The sequence below is a fragment of the Malaclemys terrapin genome, chromosome 11 (genome assembly GCF_027887155.1).
Source record: "Malaclemys terrapin pileata isolate rMalTer1 chromosome 11, rMalTer1.hap1, whole genome shotgun sequence".
NCBI lineage: Eukaryota > Metazoa > Chordata > Testudines > Emydidae > Malaclemys > Malaclemys terrapin.
The window spans coordinates 21,096,803-21,114,286 of NC_071515.1; the positions used below are offsets into that span (position 1 = coordinate 21,096,803).

A 17,484-nucleotide genomic window follows, 5' to 3' on the forward strand; every position below is an offset into this window, starting at 1 on the left:
TTTCCTCCAGGGTAGACTGGCAGAGGCCCTGGAGGTTTTTCGCCTTCCTCCGCAGCATGGGGCAGAGGGGTCGCTAGCTGGAGGATTCTCTGCGACTTGAAGTCTTTAAATCACAGAATTTGGGGACTTCAATAACAGAGTCAAGGGAAAGGGGTTGGGTCAACTTTTGTGGCCTGCATCATGCGGGAGGTCAGACTAGATGATCATAATGGTCCCTTCTGACCTTAAAGTCTATGAGTCTATGAGTGATGGGTGTAAAAATCCCACACTAGGGAACAAGGGGTTAAGGGGCAGCTCTGGTCACAGGAGGCTCCACCCAGCCACACATGTTGGGTGTGCTCTCAACAGATGTGTAGCTTAAAAGGGCGCAGCACAGCTCAGTCATGGCAGTTTGTGCAAGGGAGCAGACCCGCAGTGGCAGCTCTATGGGCATCCAGCAGGAATCTCATATTGCCATGGAAGCCAACCTCAACTCAGAACTACTAGCCACCACAGAAGAGACAGCGGAGTAGCTGCTCCTAAGTGGGGAAGGCAATCTCTTGAAGAGGGTACTGTGCAGACCATAAGCCAGGCTTTCACTTTGCCTCTGGAGAGGCCAGGATATGGTAGAAGTAACCCAGGGAATAAGCTGGACGATACCCTAGCCCAGATCACACACCTGAATTGCCTGCCTCAGGGCCCTGGGATGGAACCCAGAGGAGTGGGAGGCCCCAGGTTCCCATTCCACCACCTCCCCGGACTTGAAACACTATGTACTACTGACAACCCCCTGGACCTGAACCACTAGGTGGTATTGCTGACCACTGTTCTGACCAGTAAAGAACATGGTCTAAGGAGACAATTCCCCATCACAACACCCAAGAAGCAGATACCAGCCCAAAAGGCATTGCTTGCAACTGGCAGTTTGTCTCTTGGCTTGCGAACCACAGGAAGCATTGTGGTTTGAACATATTGGAACATGCAGTAGGCTTCTTTTAGGTTGGTAGAATGCACATGCATGCACATCCCCAAACAAGCAGAGTTATTTCCAGGATTAATGAACTACATCCTCAAGGTATCTTGCAAATAGGGCTTGAAGAAGCAAAGCTAATCAAAGGTGTTAAAATGCATGACTGGAAGGGGCCAGAAGGGGAGAATAGAGAGAGACTTTCCTGAGTCAAATAGGCTGTTCAAATAATTTAAATCTGGGGTGATCAGTGAAACCTTGGAGAAACTGGGCAGTTTTAAACTAGGACCCCCTGTTTGGAGAAATCCAAAGATGTGGATGGGAGGCAAAAAGTAGTAACATGCCCATAACTGTGCTCTGCCTGGGACATTTTTGGCAAAAGGATACTCTAGTCTCATAAAAAGAACAGGAGTACTTGTGGCACCTTAGAGACTAACAAATTTATTTGAGCATAAGCTTTCATGGGCTACAGCCCACTTCATCCCACAGTTTATGCTCAAATAAATTTGTTAGTCTCTAAGGTGCCACAAGTACTCCTGCTCTTTTTGTGGATACAGACTAACACGGCTGCTACTCTGAAATCTAATCTCATAGTGACAGTTTGGAAGCCAAGGTTTCCCAATAGCACACATTTTCTCCCCGCTTCTAGTACTAACAACCAAATCAGTAAGAAGATATAATTTGAGGGGCACTGTATCAACAGGGAGAGATGAATTACTAGAATACTAAATTGCGAGAACTTGTTCCCAGATCATTAATTTGGCCCCAAATGAGAATGTCATTTGTTGACAGTGCAGCCCGTTGATCTTACTGCTGGGTTTGGCTACACCATTACAATTGCTTAGAAGCGCTGTGAAAACAGCTCCTGTATTAAGAACATCCAGCACCTTCCTCTGCGGTTCCAGAAAAGAACTCTCTCCCCCCTACCAGACTGCAGCTAAGCATAAGGGAATGGAAGATGTGGGTGGTGGGGGGGGGAAACTGAAGAGATGGCACTAATAAGAGCTCTGAGAGGAACCTCTCTGCCTTCCCAAAAGCAGCCTATGTCAATGGTCAGGACAGTGAAAAATCATCTCCTGCTTATTCTACTAAACTTGGCTATCTTTTGTTAAACCTTTGCCCAACTTTCAGTTGGCTCCTCTTTCTGTCTATTTCATCCACTGTTTATGCACTTTCTGGAACAGAGATTGTCTTGCCTGTTTGTTTGTTTTCAGTGCCTAGCACAACAAAAACATGTTCCTTTGTGGAGGTTCCTAGATCGCACTATAACACAAGTTACTATGAATAATAATACATGGTCCTGACAGGCCAAAGGGAGCTAGAGCTGGCAAATATAAAAATCCAAGAAAGGACACTCTGAGGAGGAGCCAAGAGAGTGGGAATAAAGTGAACAAATTAATCAGTATCTAGACTGAGGGAGCTGGAGAAAGACATTTCTTGTCCTCAGTGAAAGCAGCACAGAAAAAAATATGGAAAAAATACACCCCGTTGTAGTTAATTCACCATTAAGGCAACAAAATCTTTATTGGTGCATTGGTACTTTTTTCATATTATTTAAGAACAAGAGTTCTGGAGCCAAGATCTATTGAACTCTCACCTAAACAAACATGAGAATCAAGAAACCAATCACATATGGCTAAAATATATTATAATAGATATTTTATATAGCTACTAATTAGGCTACTAGTGGACATAATTACAGAGGGCCATTCCCACAAGGAAAAATAATTTATCTTCATCTGGTGCCTAATACATTTCTGACCTCTGAAGCATTTAATCAAAGGCTGGTGATCAGTATGTGAAGGTTTTTTCCAAAGAGTGATGCCAATACTTAGCCTCCAGTCAAACTGGAGCACAGAAAAGGCTTAACAGCAAGAAGAGAGTAAAGGTTGATGGACCTCAACTTCTGAGTTTACAAGTCAGATGCATAGGAAGGACTAGACAGCAGTAACTAAGGAAAAAAAAAATCAAACAGCAACTCAAGTTAAATGTCAATCCTCATCTAAGTCATAACTCAGTTCAAAATCCCTAAACTAAAAATCAAAAGACAGCTAGTCATATTTCTAAGCTTCGAGTATCAGTCCTAGTCAAACACTGAGTCAAGCAGGTTGTAGCAAGCTTATCCATTCAAAATTTCTCTTCAGCTGCTTGCTAGAAAGATCAGACCTTTTAGTAGAAAATTGCACAAAGGTTATGAAGCAGCATCTAAATTTAGAAGCAGACATATTTTGGCTAACCCCAAGGCACATTTTAATCTCCAAAACTTGTGGTTACAAATCATAGGTGCAATAGTTTAAGCCATCATTAACTGGTTCCAAAAGCTAGAAAGCTGAAATTACTATTGAGCAGTAGATTATCTAATCACCACCATGAAGTAGTTTGCACGTCCTTAGCTCGCATTTTATTAGCAAAACCAGTTAACAATACTCCAATTTTCCCCGCTACACAAGAGGGAAAAAAGACTAGTCAACTCATTGTAACTACCAACAATATATAAAGTAATGGACCACTCAGTATAAAATAGTAATAACCATAATGAAAAACAAGCTTCCTTTGTTTCCTAATTCCAGGTCAACACAAAAGCTGCTGTTTAAGATATTTAGACACTTGCTACTTGTGAAATGCATGTTATGGTACAAAGTGTTTCCACATCCTGATAGAGAACAGGTAGTTCCTTTATATATTTAAGATATGTTTGCATAAATATGTACAATTAGTGACCAAGTTATTGGTTTGTTTCCAGACCTTGATTTTTATGTAAACAAAATAATTAGCCAGATAGACAGTAAAGTAGGTTTGTCAGTTTTCTAGACTAGGGAACTGAAGACTGTGCAGACAGGACTGTGCTCCTATCTAATGGTCTGATAAAGGACTGTACACTACCACCTGAAACACAGGTTCAGAAGCAATCTTGTAGATCTTCCCTGACCAGATAAGACAGCCTCATTTTGCTCAATATTTCTTTCAGTCTGGGGGAGGTGAAAGAATTGAAAATTACAACTATTGAGACACGAATTCTATAGTGTGGATCAGCACAGGCAACTTCATGAGACAGTAACAACTTCAGTAGCCATAACTTGTTGTCACATGCTTCACAGTCTTGTAGGGAAAAATAATTATAAATACTCCCTCATACTTTTTCAGGCTAAGTTTTTGACCAAGATTGAAAAGGCCTTACATTCAACTCAATAACACTTCTCTGCATCTGTAACGTGATAACTTTTGAACGCCACATCCACTCTATTCCAAGATCCCAGGGAATGTTCTAGGTATCAATGGCCAGAACCCTACTGATTATATTTGGGGCAGAGGGGTGGTGGTGGTGGTCAGAAAATGGAAAGAGGGAAAATAGGGACACATGAAGCCCCTGCTGACTTGTTAGCATAACCACAGCCTCAAGCACCTATGTAATTGTCTATAGATCATTCAAAACAACTGCATTCATGGTACCCATTAATGTCTCCCATAATCTCCCCCTGCCAAGAGCTCTGTGTGTTCCTCCGTTCCCCCTGCTCCCATACCAGGGTCCCCCATTCTCCTCCCAATACCAGAACCTCTGTTTACACTGTCAATCCCACTCCCCCGCTATGCCCTCGATAACAGGGGCTCTGTGTCCCTCCTTCTGAGGTCCCTCCATCTCCCCCCAACAAGGAGACGGGAAGCTGCAAGGTGTCCGGGGGAAGGGGGGAAAGAGGGAAGATGGGAGGGGTGGCATAAAGGAGCTTGTGGGGGGAATGCAGGGATGCAAAGAGCCCCTGGTATGTACAATAAGCCCAGCATATAAAAAAGAAAGCAGGGGTCTCAAACACGCAGCCCACGGAGTTATTTCCTGCGGCCCGCCATAGCTCCCCTCACCTCCCACCTCCGTCCCCCCAAGTGCGCCACATCCCCGCTCCTCTGCCTACCTCCCAGCGCTTCCCGCCGCCACACAGCTGTTTGGCGGCGCTTAGGACTTTCCAGGAGGGAGGGGAGAGAAGCAGGGACGCAGCGTGCTCAGGGGAGGAGGCGGAGAAGAGGCAGGGCTGGGGCGGGGATTTGGGGAAGGGGATGGAATAAGGGCAGGGAGGGGGCGGAGTTGGGACAGGGACTTTGGGGAAGGGGTTGGAAGAGGCAAGGCAGGGGCGGGGCCTCATGGAAGGGGTGGAGTGGGGGCAGGGGGGCTTTTGTATCTTTGTATGAAAAAGGTGTCAGTAATGCGGCCCTCGGGCCAATGTACTAGTCCTCATGTGGCCCGCATGGTGATTTGAGTTTGAGATCCCTGAACTGAAGTATGAGGAGTGCTCCTGCACACACACTATTTAAGGCATATGCAAGCATTCAGTACCATCTTCAGCTTCTACATATCCCTTAAGTTTTAGTTTCCTAGTAAATGTATTTTAATTATCTACACAATTTACTAATAGTAGCATGTGCTGTTCCCCAAATGCTTCATTATATTGAAAGTCTGTCATCACTCCCCTGCATACACATTATTCTGCAGAACTGACACTGGTGGCAGTTAGCGAGAGAGGCACTGCACATACATTTAAAAAAAATTGTGAGTACCCTAAAATTAATACTTCAATTACCTCCTCCTGATCACAGACTCATGGGCAGCACTATGATGAAAATCAAGGAGTTCTCATTGTTCCCTTTGTATGGTCCCAGTGCAATCTTACAATCTAGACAACAGTTTCCAAGTATCACACAGCTCATGGGTCTGAATTGGGACTAGTAATCTACAGCAGTCGTTCAAAACCTCTTTTTTACTCCAGGGCCCCTAAACTTAAATAGACAAACCTGCAGACCCCCAATCAGAGGCAATGCATGGGGCAATGGAGGGACACAGAGTCATGTGTCATGTTCCCCCCTCCCCCCCAGATTTCTACCTTCCTTTTGGCCCTGCTCCCTAAAGTGCTGATGTATGGCATGGCAGAGCAGTGGTGTCTCCCCTCTAGCTGCTGCCTGCTCATGGAGTCAACGTCTGTGAAGTATCAGGGGGGTAGCCGTGTTAGTCTGAATCTGTAAAAAGCAACAGAGAGTCCTGTGGCACCTTTAAGACTAACAGAAGTATTGGGAGCATAAGCTTTCGTGGGTAAGAACCTCACTTCTTCTGAAGAAGTGAAAGCTTATGCTCCCAATACTTCTGTTAGTCTTAAAGGTGCCACAGGACCCTCTGTTGCTTTTTAATGTCTGTGAAGTAACTCCTCCTGATGGCAGGGAGAGAGCTCTCCTCTGCAATGATGCTGCAATTTTTGGTTGTGTCTCCCCCCCCCCCCCCCAACCCAGAAAGGCTGGGTGGCACATTGACATGAGTCAGGGGGTGGAGGTAGCGGGGGCTCAAGCTCGGTCCTTGGTGGACTCCCTGAAATCTGATCAGGGACCCCCAGGGGACCCTGGACCCCTGTTTGAGAACCAGTGCTCTACAGAAGGGCTGAGTATTTTATTCATTTTCTTCTGCCTCTACGCTCTTTGCTTTCTGTAAATACTAAGAACAAGCGTAAAAAAATACTGCAATACTGACTGCCATTCTGTAACTGAAAGATGATGGAACTAGCAAGTGAAAAGAGTAATAGTACCATCAGCCATTCACTACCTAAACATTACAGCAAGCCAATAAGTGACGTTAAACTGGTCCTGAAGAAAAAGTCAGACAAGTCTGAGCGCATCCCCATCTTTTCCTCACCCTCCCAAACCTCCTCTGCCCTCCAGAAATACTTGTTCTTACATAGAACTTTATGTACGTAAATTGCTGTTCAAAAAGTTAATTATCATGTCCCCCTCTGCCACCAAAACAAAAATCATTATTCCCAAGTTACAGACAGACATCACTTTGTCTGATTCTAAAGTGACTTGCTCAAAGACACATAAGTCAGTGGAGGAACCAGGCATAGAACACACAATGTCCTGACTTTCAAGCCCATACTAAACAATACTTACCTCTGCAGCAAGTGATATGCTGAGGAGCTGGAACATTGATTACTGCAAGGATATGTCTACATGGCAATTAAAAATCTGTGGCTGGCCCAAGCCAGCTGACTCCTTTGAGGGGTCCCAAGCTGCAACCCAAGCTCAAACAACTACACCATAATAAACAACACCTTAGCCCAAGCCCTGCAAGCCTGAGGTTAGTTGGCATGGGCCAGCTGCAGGTTTTTAATTGCAATGTAAACACCCTGACAGAAAAAGTTTCCACTACTACCTTGGATGCAGTGGCACTTCAGCACTCAGTGCAGCCACACTGGGCCAAGCACTGCCATCACCCCCAGGAGATGAGGGCATCTCCTACCCACCTTAACCACACAGGCTTTGAGCCACCACAACCCACAGTTCCACTGCCCCATGCGGACCTCTCCCAACCACTATTGGGCCCCAGCCACCATCACCCCCATGACCCACATTTCCAATGCCCAAGCCAACCACCTTTCCACCTGACAGGGTCCCCAGCTACCATCCCTTCCCCCCCCCCCCTAGGCCCACCCACAGACATAGGGCCTTGCTGCCACCCCGTCATGCAGCGCCTCGCCCCCGTCACACCATCGTCCCGCAGACGAAGGGGGCCAGCAAGGCAGCCAAGAGAGGAAAGGCTGCGCCCCAGGGCCTCCTCCCTAGGGGCTCCATTGCCCACACACTCCCACTCTCTCTCACCTTTGCAGACGGGGGAGCTGGGGCTCTTCCTCTCCGGGGAACTCCTGCCCTGCTCTGGGGAGCGCCGCCGCTGGCGATGCCGGACCCTGCCAGCCGAGGCGGTGGCACTGCCCTCCGGCAAAGGCGGGACGGGGGAGGCGCACGGGGACAGAACAGAGCCTGGCAGCGGAGGAGGTGGCGGGGGAGGAGGGGGCGGCAGTTGGTGAGGGCGCGGGGGGCTCCCACGCGCTCCCGCCCCGCCGGCGCGCGTGGGGCTGCCACGCGAGGAGACAGAGGCGGCGGGGCCGCTGCCACCCCCTCCCCCGGGCGTCTGCGTGGCCACCGCGGGGCTGGCGCGCGCGCTACCGCCGTTCGGGGGCGCTGCGCGCGTGGGGCTGGTGCTGCGCGAGGCAGGCGCCGCGCGTGAGAGACCCCCGCCTGAGGCGCACGCGGCGCCGCCGCCGCTCCTCGTGGGGCTGCCATGTTGCTGCTGCTGCTGCTTGAGCTGGAAGGGCACCGTGGCCCGCATGGGCTGCAGGCGGCTGCTCGCTCCCCCGCCTGCCGCCACGGTTGCCCCCCCTCCCCCCAAGGAGGTAGCAGGGGTGGGGGAGCCATTGCGCCTCACGCGCTGGTGGGACATTGCGTGTCCAGCTCCGGGAGAGACCGCGACCGCGGACGGCTCCTCAAGGGGGTGTAAACACCTCGCACCCCCCCCTCCCCGAGCGCAAGGCCCCTCGCGCTGCCAACAGCCGAGCCGCCTGCTCCGTGTGCCTCATCAACAATAGTGCCCCGCACGCCCGCACCGCCCTCCGCCGCCTGCCATTGGACACGCCTCAGCCCCGCTCGCGCCGCTACAGCGTCCTGATTGGCTACGGGGCGCGCTCCTGAGTGGCCGGGTGCGGGCTCTTAAAGCGGCACCGCGGTCTGTGCATGTGCGCGTGCCCTAACCCCCTGCACACGCCACCGGCCCTGTCTCGTGCTGCCTCACGCTGTAGCCCACCCCACCGCTTCGCCTGGGCTCTTGTCTCCCTCGACGGGCCCCAGGCTTCCGTTCCTCCATGCACGCCCCTCACCTCCGCCTCGGTCCAGCAGGTGCCAGCAGCAGGAGGTGGCCAGGTAGGTTAGGGTGTAAATCTATAGGCTACAAGGGTGCTCTTGGTACACTCACAACCAGTACTCAGACTCCCACCCACCGCCCCTGCACGGGCTCCACACATTTACCAAAGGCATTTCTTAGCAGCTACCACAACTAAGGGGGTACTTTCCAGACCAAGCCACTTTAGAGCTATGAGGTACAGAAGTGGCCTGTAAAAGTGAGGTAGGGATTTAAATCCAAGCAGCGCTGTAGCATACCACTCTCTGAACAGATCTTTGATTTAAATCACATATGTGCGCATGTAATTTTTTGCGTCATTTACACAACTCACTCATTCTAGCTAACAAAATCTGTCTAAAATTCAAGTGAAAGTACATAGCTGGCCCCTATCACCACAATGACTCAGGGTTCTTTAATGTAGTTCTGCTTGGAGCGACCCTGCCCACCCCAGGCCAAGGACTACTATAATCCCTATTTTACAGTTGGGAAATTAGGGGACAGAGAGACCAAGTAAGGTGGCCAAAGTCAGAAAGGAAGTCAGAAGATGAACAGGGAATTGAACCTAGGTCTTCAAGAATTGTCATCAAGCTGTCCTAAGTGTCTTTCATTAGTGTGGAACTGCCCAATTAATTGTTGTTCGTTCTAAATGCAGAAAACCAGTAATGAGAGCACAGTTACTCAACTCCAAATTTAAAAAAACATCACTCTGGCTAATTGGCTTTACTAATGATACCAGCTATCGGGAAGACATTCGGGAGACAGCAAAAAGTATTAGCTGTAATTGTTTCAACAGTAGTTATCTGATGGATTCCTATTTCATATCCCTACAATGAAACCTGTAAAAATAACTTGTTAACTGCCTTATAGTTCAAATGTTCAGATTATTTGGAATACAAAGAAAAGCTCTTCAACTTCAAACCATGACAAATTGATACATGAACCTCTCTTACCATAGCTCCCTACCTACCACAACTGGCAAAATACCCTTCCTTCTTTGTTACTGAAAAGAACTTTCTACACTTGAAACTCACTTCAGTGATGGCTTGCAAACACGATATTGCTATTGAATATTATCAGTGTGATTACCTATTTCTAATCACATAATCAAGTAAATGTTAAATTGTATCCCATAAATTATTAATAATATTGTTACTGTGCTTAGCCCTGCTCTATTCGTATACATTATCTTCTTTGTATTAAGTGTTTTCAAAAATATTTTAATTAAAAGACTATGGAACAATATTCTGATGGAAACAATCCTTATACAGGTTTGTGCTAATACCAAATATTCAAATAAGTGGTTATGGGCATGAACTCAGGAAGGCCTTAAGACTAAAGTAATTTAGGTGAAACTCTTTCACGCCCTAAATGTATGAAAGACTGGTAACAGGCACAAATAAGATATTATTTTAACTGAGGAGCACTATCTGCTCTTTGAGTTTGTTCCATATATGATATTATTTGTCACTGGCAGCGAGGATTGTGAATGTCCTTGAGCAATAATAGACAATCTTTTTCACGATTTATCACCTCCCTCCAATGCTAGAAATTAAATGCAAAAAAGTTAATGCAATAAATTAACCACACATAGGTCAGGAAATTCAATAGTAAAGATCTGTACAGCAGTGTTAACTTAGCCACATTATGTTTGTGAGAGTACATTTTACTTGAGTTCTTTGCCCATCTCAGGTACGCCTTTAGTTGCTGGGGGCAAATCACTTAGTCCAAAATTTGCAAACTTCAGTGCCTAAAGTTGGGTACCTACAAAGGCGACACTTGGGAGGGTAAAGAAGGGTCACATACTCCTCCCCAGCCTCCTCCCACATACTGAACCCCTCATTTCTGCCCCACCCTGGAACCCGCACCCCCTCCCACACTCCAACCCCCTGCCTCAGCCCAGAGCCCCCACTCATACTCCGAACCCCTCGGCTCCAGCCCAGAGCCTCCTCCCGCACCTTGAAAAAACGGTTATTCACCTTCTCGTAACTGTTGTTCTTCAAGATGTGGTCATGTCCATTCCAATAAGGTGTGCACGCCACATGCACAACAGCCAGAAGATTTTTCCTCTAGCAGTATCCGTAGGGTCGGTCTGGGCATCCCTTGGAGTCATGTCCTCACGGTGCTCAATATAGTAACCTGCTGACCCAACCCCCCTTCAGTTCCTTCTTGTCAGCTAGTCTGACAGTGGGGCAGGAGGGTGGATATTGGAATGGACATGAACACCACATCTCGAAGAACTGTTTTTTCTTCTTCGAGTGCTTGTTCATGTCAATTCCAATCAGGTGACTCCCGAGCATAAGTTACGGAGGCGGGGTCGGAGTTGTCCACTGATTGGAGCACTGCTCTACCAAAGGCCGCATTGTTTCTGGCCTTCTGGGTGATGGCATAGTGCGTGGTGAAAGTGTGTATGGACAACTACATCGCCGCTCTGCATATTTCCTGGGTGGGAACCTGCGCCAGGAATGCTGCTGAAGAAGCCTGCGCCCTGGTGGAGTGAGCTGAGGGGCAAGCACCTCTGCCAGTTTGTAACACTCTTGGATGTAGGATGTGATCCTCGATGAAACTCATTGAGAGGAGACTGGAAGACCTTTTATTCTGTCTGCCACAGCCACGAAAAGTTGTCCAGGCTTTTGGAATGGCCTTGTTTTCTCGATGTAAAAGGCTAATGCTCTGCAGATATCCAATGAGTGAAGTCTCTTCTCCCAGCCGCTTGAGTGCGGCTTAGCATAAAACACTGGGAGGAAGATGTCCTGGTTCTTGTGGAAATGGGAGAAAACCTTCGGGAGGAAAGCTGAGTGTGGTGTGAGCTGAACCTTGTCCTTATAGAACATCGTGTAAGGAGGCGCTGATGTTAGGGCCTTGAGCTCAGACAACCTCCTGGCTGAGGTTATCACTATCAGAAATGTGACTTTGTACGAGAGGTAGAGCAGGAAGCATGTCGCTAGCGGTTCAAAGGGCGGTCCCATGAGCCTGGAAAGGACCAGGTTGAGGTCCCTGGCCGGGACTGGCTGTCGAACTTGCGGATATAGCCTGTCGAGACCTTTGAGGAAACTGCTGACCATAGGGTGGACAAGACTGACCAGTCCTCTGCACCTGGATGGAAGACAGAGATGGCGGCCAAGTGAACCCTTATTGATAACATGGACAATCCCTGCTGCTTGAGATGGAGAAGGTAGTCCAATATGAGTGGAATAGAGGCAAGCGTCGGGGACGAACAGTGCTGTGCCGACCAGATTCAGAATCTCTTCCACTTGGCAAGGTAGGTGGCCCTGGTTTTCCTATTGCCAAACAAGACTTGTCTAACCTGGTCCGAGCAGGAAAGTTCCACCGGATTTAGCCATGGAGCTTCCACACCGTGAGGTGCAGGTGCTGGAGACAGCCGTGATCCTGAGTTATTAAGTCAGGGAAGAGCGGCAACGTCACTGGGGCTTCCACAGATATTTCCAGGAGAGATGCGTACCAGTGTTGCTGGAGCCAGGCTGGGGCTATCAATATTACCACCACTCGATCCCTCGGTATCTTGAGGAGCACCTTTGTGAATGAGAGGAGTGAGTGGGAACACATATAGGAGACTGCCTCCCAGGGTTAACAATTATGGTGCCCTACGCAGCCCAAGCCCCTGCTCCTCCCCCACCCCAAGGTTCTGGGCTGTGCTCAAGGCCTGCAGGGCTGGGGAGGCAGGAGCTGTGGGGGGCCCCCCAGACTCAGAGTGGCCCGGGGCATTAGCGGGGGGCCAGGAGCAGGAAGTGGAACAACCCAGCCCCAGCCTGCTCCCCACTCATGTCACTCAGGGGAGCGGGCTTGGGGGAAGGGGTCACCCCCACACTCACCGGCAGCGGTGGGAAGCGGAGCAACCCAGCCCCAGCCTGCTCTACTCCTCAGCTTCCCACCACCGGTGAGTGCGGGGGGCGGTCCTTTCCCCAACCCCCCCCCCCCCCACCTCACCCTATTGACACGGCTGGGGCCAGGGAAGGGGAGCAAGTTGGGGCCAGGTCGCTTCGCTTCCCACTGCCGGTGAGTGCGGGGGGTGGTCCTTTCACTGGCAGCGGGAAGCGGAGCGACGTGGCTAGGAGCTGGTGGAGTAGAGCGGGCTGGGGCCGGGTTGCTCTGCTTCCCACCGCTGCCGGTGAGTGCGGGGTCATCGGGGGAAGAGGCGGAATGGAGGCGGGCCAGGGCAGATCGGGGGGGAGGCTAAAAGGTGGGGCAGAGGGAGTTGTCTGGGGCCCCACACTCCCCTAGGGATGGCCCTGCCCCTTGCAGTGGGCGCAGCCCGTGGGGGGAGCCGGCCCAGGGATAAGGCTGGTCGCCGGAGCTGGTACTGCCACGTATGTAGCACGCAGCTGCCTAGGTGTGACGAACTGGGACTGTTCTTACTGTGGTCTGTGAATGCTGACAGGGGAGTGTGGCTAGGATAGTCTGCATCGGGGGATGGGAGTCTGCCCGAAGGCGAATACCTGAGCGTGTAACATGAGAACCCAGGAAGGGGTTGGAGGCCAGGTGACACCTTGGCCCGGGAAACTGAACAAAGGCTGTGGGAGGGGTCGCTGAAGGCAGAGTCTTGGAAGCTGGGTGGTGAGATGGCTGGGAGGCAGAGATTGCTCTGACCTCCCAAGGGGGGCTGGGATGCCCTGGGACCCCCAGATGGACCTAACTGAGGGGGGCCCTGTTGTCTGTGCCTGCAAGACCTGTCTTGGACTGTATTCCTGTCATCCAAATAAACCTTCTGCTTTACTGGCTGGCTGAGAGTCATGGTGAATCGCAGGAAGCCGGGGGTGCAGGGCCCTGAGTCCCCCAATACTCCGTGACACTAGGGTACCATGAAATTTGGGGCAATTTAGGGGTATCCCAAATTTCATGGTGCCCTACGCAGTTGCATATTCTGCGTATGCCTAGGGACGGCCCTGCAGCAGAGGCACTGATTCCATGGGTGCTCTGAGGCTGGAGCACCCACGGGGAAAAATTGGTGGTCTGCATCCACTGGCAGCCAAACTTCCCCACTCCGAGCATGCCGCTTTCCCACTCCTCTGCCTACCTTCCAGCATTTCCTGCCTGGCTGTTTGGCAGCGTTAACAAGCTCCAGGATGCAGGGGGGAGGAGCAAGAACATGGTGTGCTCAGGGGAGGAGGCGGGAAAGAGGCGGGGCCGGGCAGGGATTTGGGGAAGGAGTTGGAATAGGGGCAGGGAGGGGGCGGAGGCTTTGGGGTAGGGGTTGGAATGGGGGCAGGGGTGGGAGTGGGGGGGAGGGAAGGTTGAGCACTCAGGGGAAAGTGGGGAAGTCGGCGCCTATGCCCTGCAGCCTCCCCAGGAAAGGGAGGACCATGTCTGCTACGGAGCCCAGGCTGTGATTCAGGAAGGCGCAGAACTGCTGACACTTCCTGTTGTGCCGTGTGGCAAAGAGGTCTACCTGAGGAAACCCTCACTGATGGAAAATGGAGTTTGCGACGTCTGGGCATAGGGACCACTCGTGGAGCGGCCTATTGAGATAGTCTGCTAACTCGTTCTGTACCTGAAGGAGGTACAATGCTTACAGGTGTATCTACACAAAACTCCCACAGCATGAGGGCTTCCGGCAAAGGGGAGAGGAGCGCGCACCCCTCCCCCTCCCGTTTGTTGATATAGAACATCGCCATGGTGTTGTCGGTCATCACTGATACACATCTCCCACTTAAGTGGGCTCAGAAAGTCTGACATGCCAGGCATACCACTCTCAGCTCTCGGACACTGATGTGGAGAGCAAGCGCCACCTGAGACCAGAGGCCTTGTGTCCTGAGGTCTCTCAGGTGCGCCTGCCAGCCCATGTCTGATGCATCCGTAACCAACAAGAGAGTTGTCTGGGGGCTGACAAAGAGGACCCCTGCGCACACTAGCTGTGGCTTGAGCCACCACAGAAGGGAGTTGAGGACTGAGCGAGGCAAAGTCACGACCCTGTCCAAACTGTCCCTGACCAGCCGATACACTGAGGCTAGCCACAATTGGAGCGGCCGGAGTTGCAATGAGGAATCTGACTTGTGCATCCACTTGAGCCTTGGAGCAGTCCTTGATCAGCCAGTTGTCAAGGTACAGGAACACCTGTACCTAGGGTGACCAGACAGCAAGTGTGAAAAATCGGGACGGGGTGGGGGGTAATAGGATCCTATATAAGAAAAAGACCCAAAAATCGTGACTGTCCCGATAAAATCGGGACATCTGGTCACCCTACCTGTACCCGGCGCCTGCGCAGAAACATGGCCACGACTGCCATGCATTTGGTAAATACTTGAGGCACCGCTGACAGGCCGAACAGAAGGACTGTGAACTGGAAAAAGCAACAGAGTTCTGTGGCACCTTTAAGACTAACAGATGTATTGGAGCATAAGCTTTCGTGGGTGAATGCCCACTTCATCGGATGTGAACTGGAAGTGGTTGTTGTGCACCACAAACCTGAGGTATTTTCTTTGGGATGGTGCGATTGCTATATGAAAGTACACATCCTTCAAGTTGAGGGCAGCATACCAGTCCCTTGGATTCAAGGAAGGGATGATGGAGGCCAAGGAGACCATGTGGAACTTTCTTCATGAACTTGTTGAGCTCTCGCAGGTCTAGAATGGGCCTGAGCCAGCCTTTGGCTTCCAGCATTAGGAAATACTGGGAATAGAAGCCCTTGCCCTTCTGCTCCTGAGAAACCTCTTCCACTTGACCCAGCAATAGGAGCGATTGCACCTCCTGTGTGAGGAGTTGCTCGTGAGAAGGGTCCCTGGAGAGGGACGGGGAAGTGGGGGTGGAAGGGCAGGAGGGCAGAGAACTGGAGTGAATATCCCCTCTCTACCATGCGTAGCACCCAGCGGTCCAACGTAATATGGGCCCACACCTGGTAGATAGACAGGATGAAAAGGTAAGGCGGGATGGATCCAGTCTTTGCACTGGTGCATCACCCCTGGACGCACCTTCAAAAGACTGGTTGGGGGCCTGAGGAGGGTTTAGACTGGCCAGAGGAGGGATGAGATCTCTTCCTTGAGTTCCTATTTCATCCTGCCTACCCTGAGGTTGATAATTCCTCAGAGGGGCTGGGGTCTAAAGTGCCTCCGTTGGGTGGCGGGGTGTGGAGGCCCAGGGACTTCAAGGTGGCTCAAGAGTCCTCCACACAGCCAAGGAGACCCCAAATGCCCTCTCATCCCACCACCCCACTCTCCAACCACCCACCTTGCCCCAGCCCACAGTCAGCTGGGTGATGCTTTAAAGGTAGTGAGCTGGGGCATGTGAAGGCCAACTGCCCCAAGAGCACCAGCCGACTACAACTCATCACCCCGGAGTCCCACCAAGAGCCTTCAGTCCCAGACGTCTCGCAAATACCCCCAGAGCAAAGGGAAACTGTGAGTGTGGGTGGGAGGAAGATTATTGCATGGAGAGACACTGGAGCACAGGTGTCAGCTATCCACCAATCCCTGGTAATCCCCAAATTCATCGACCCAGAGGCCCAAGTGACAGTGCAACCCTTTAAGGCCAACTCTTTTAACTTGCTTACAGCCAGGTTGCCCGTCCAGTACAAGGGCTGGTCAGGAATGTGGACTTTTGCAGTCTATGACGATTATCCCATTCCCATGCTGCTGGGAGAAGACAGCCAACCATGTGAACCTAACAAAAAGGGTGGGGATGGTCACCTGCAGCCAGGCTAAACAGGCCTCTGCACCTAACTCCATTCCTGAGCCTCCTACAGGAACCCAGCCAGAGGTGGTGGAACAAGACTCCAGACCAGAGTCTGTGGCAGCAGTTGTAGATCCAGTTCCTGGAAGCCAGTGTTTGCAACCCCACCAGAGTCGGGGAGCCAGCACCAAAGGGCGCCACAGAGCCTGCACTTGCAGCAACAGCTGAACTGACGCAAGAGGCTGAACCAGAGCCTGAAATACCACTTAATGCACCAGCGGAGAGCGGTTCACAGTCCATTAAAACAACCCCATCACCTGTATCTCTTCCAGTGGAACCAAGCCCAAGTTCACAACCCAGCGAGGAACTAATGCCTCCAGCATCAAGGGAGCAGTTCCAGGCAGAGCAGGAAGCAGATGAGAGACTCAGCACGGAGCAACCCACTGCCTCCTAACTCTTCTAATAGGTCCAGGTTTGTTATAGAAGGAGAACTCTTATACAAGGAGACCCTTTCTGGTGGGCACAAGGAGGACTGGAATCCTTAGAGACAGTTGGTAGTTCCAACTAAGTGTAGGGAAAAGCTCTTGAGCTTAGCCCACGATCACCCTAGTGGCCGTACTGCAGTGACAGGACCATGGACCATTTGGGGAAGTCATTCCACTGGGAGGGGATGGGCAAGGACGTTTCTACCTATGTCTGGTCTTGTGAGGTGTGCCAGTAGGTGGGAAAGCCCCAAGACGAGGTCAAAACCCCTCTCTAGTCACTCCCCATCATTAAGGTTCCATTTCAGCGAGTAGCTGTGGATATTCTGGGTCCTTTCCCTCAGAAAACACCCAGAGGAAAGCTGTACATACTGACTTTCATGGATTTTTCCACCCGATGGCCGAAAGCAGTAGCTCTAAGTAACACCAGGGCTAAAAGCGCAAGCCAGGCATTGACAGACATTTTTGCCAGGGTAGGTTGGCCTTCCGATATCCTTACAGATTTGGGAACTAACTTCCTGGCAGTAACCATGAAACGTCTTTGGGAAGCTCCTGGGGTAAACCACTTGGTTGCCACCCACTACCACCATCAAACAAATAGCCTAGTGGAAAAGTTTAATGGGACTTTTCATGAATGAGCACTCTAATGATTGGGACTTAGTGTTGCAGCAGTTCCTGTTTGCCTACTGGGCTGTACCACATCACAGTTTGGGATTGTCACCTTTTGAACTTGT

General features: G+C 50.7%; 1 protein-coding gene across 2 annotated transcripts in view; it reads right to left on the minus strand.

Annotated features, from left to right (window-relative positions):
- FAM117B (family with sequence similarity 117 member B) overlaps positions 1–8,300 on the minus strand; it is an 86,992-nt gene extending 78,692 nt beyond the window's left edge. For both annotated transcript variants that reach the window (XM_054044532.1, XM_054044533.1), the window contains exon 1: positions 7,574–8,300. In XM_054044532.1, the coding sequence (XP_053900507.1) occupies positions 7,574–8,192 (619 nt within the window). In that variant the 5' untranslated portion in view covers positions 8,193–8,300. The remainder of the gene's footprint in view (positions 1–7,573) is intronic.
- Between the last annotated feature and the right edge of the window lie 9,184 nt (positions 8,301–17,484).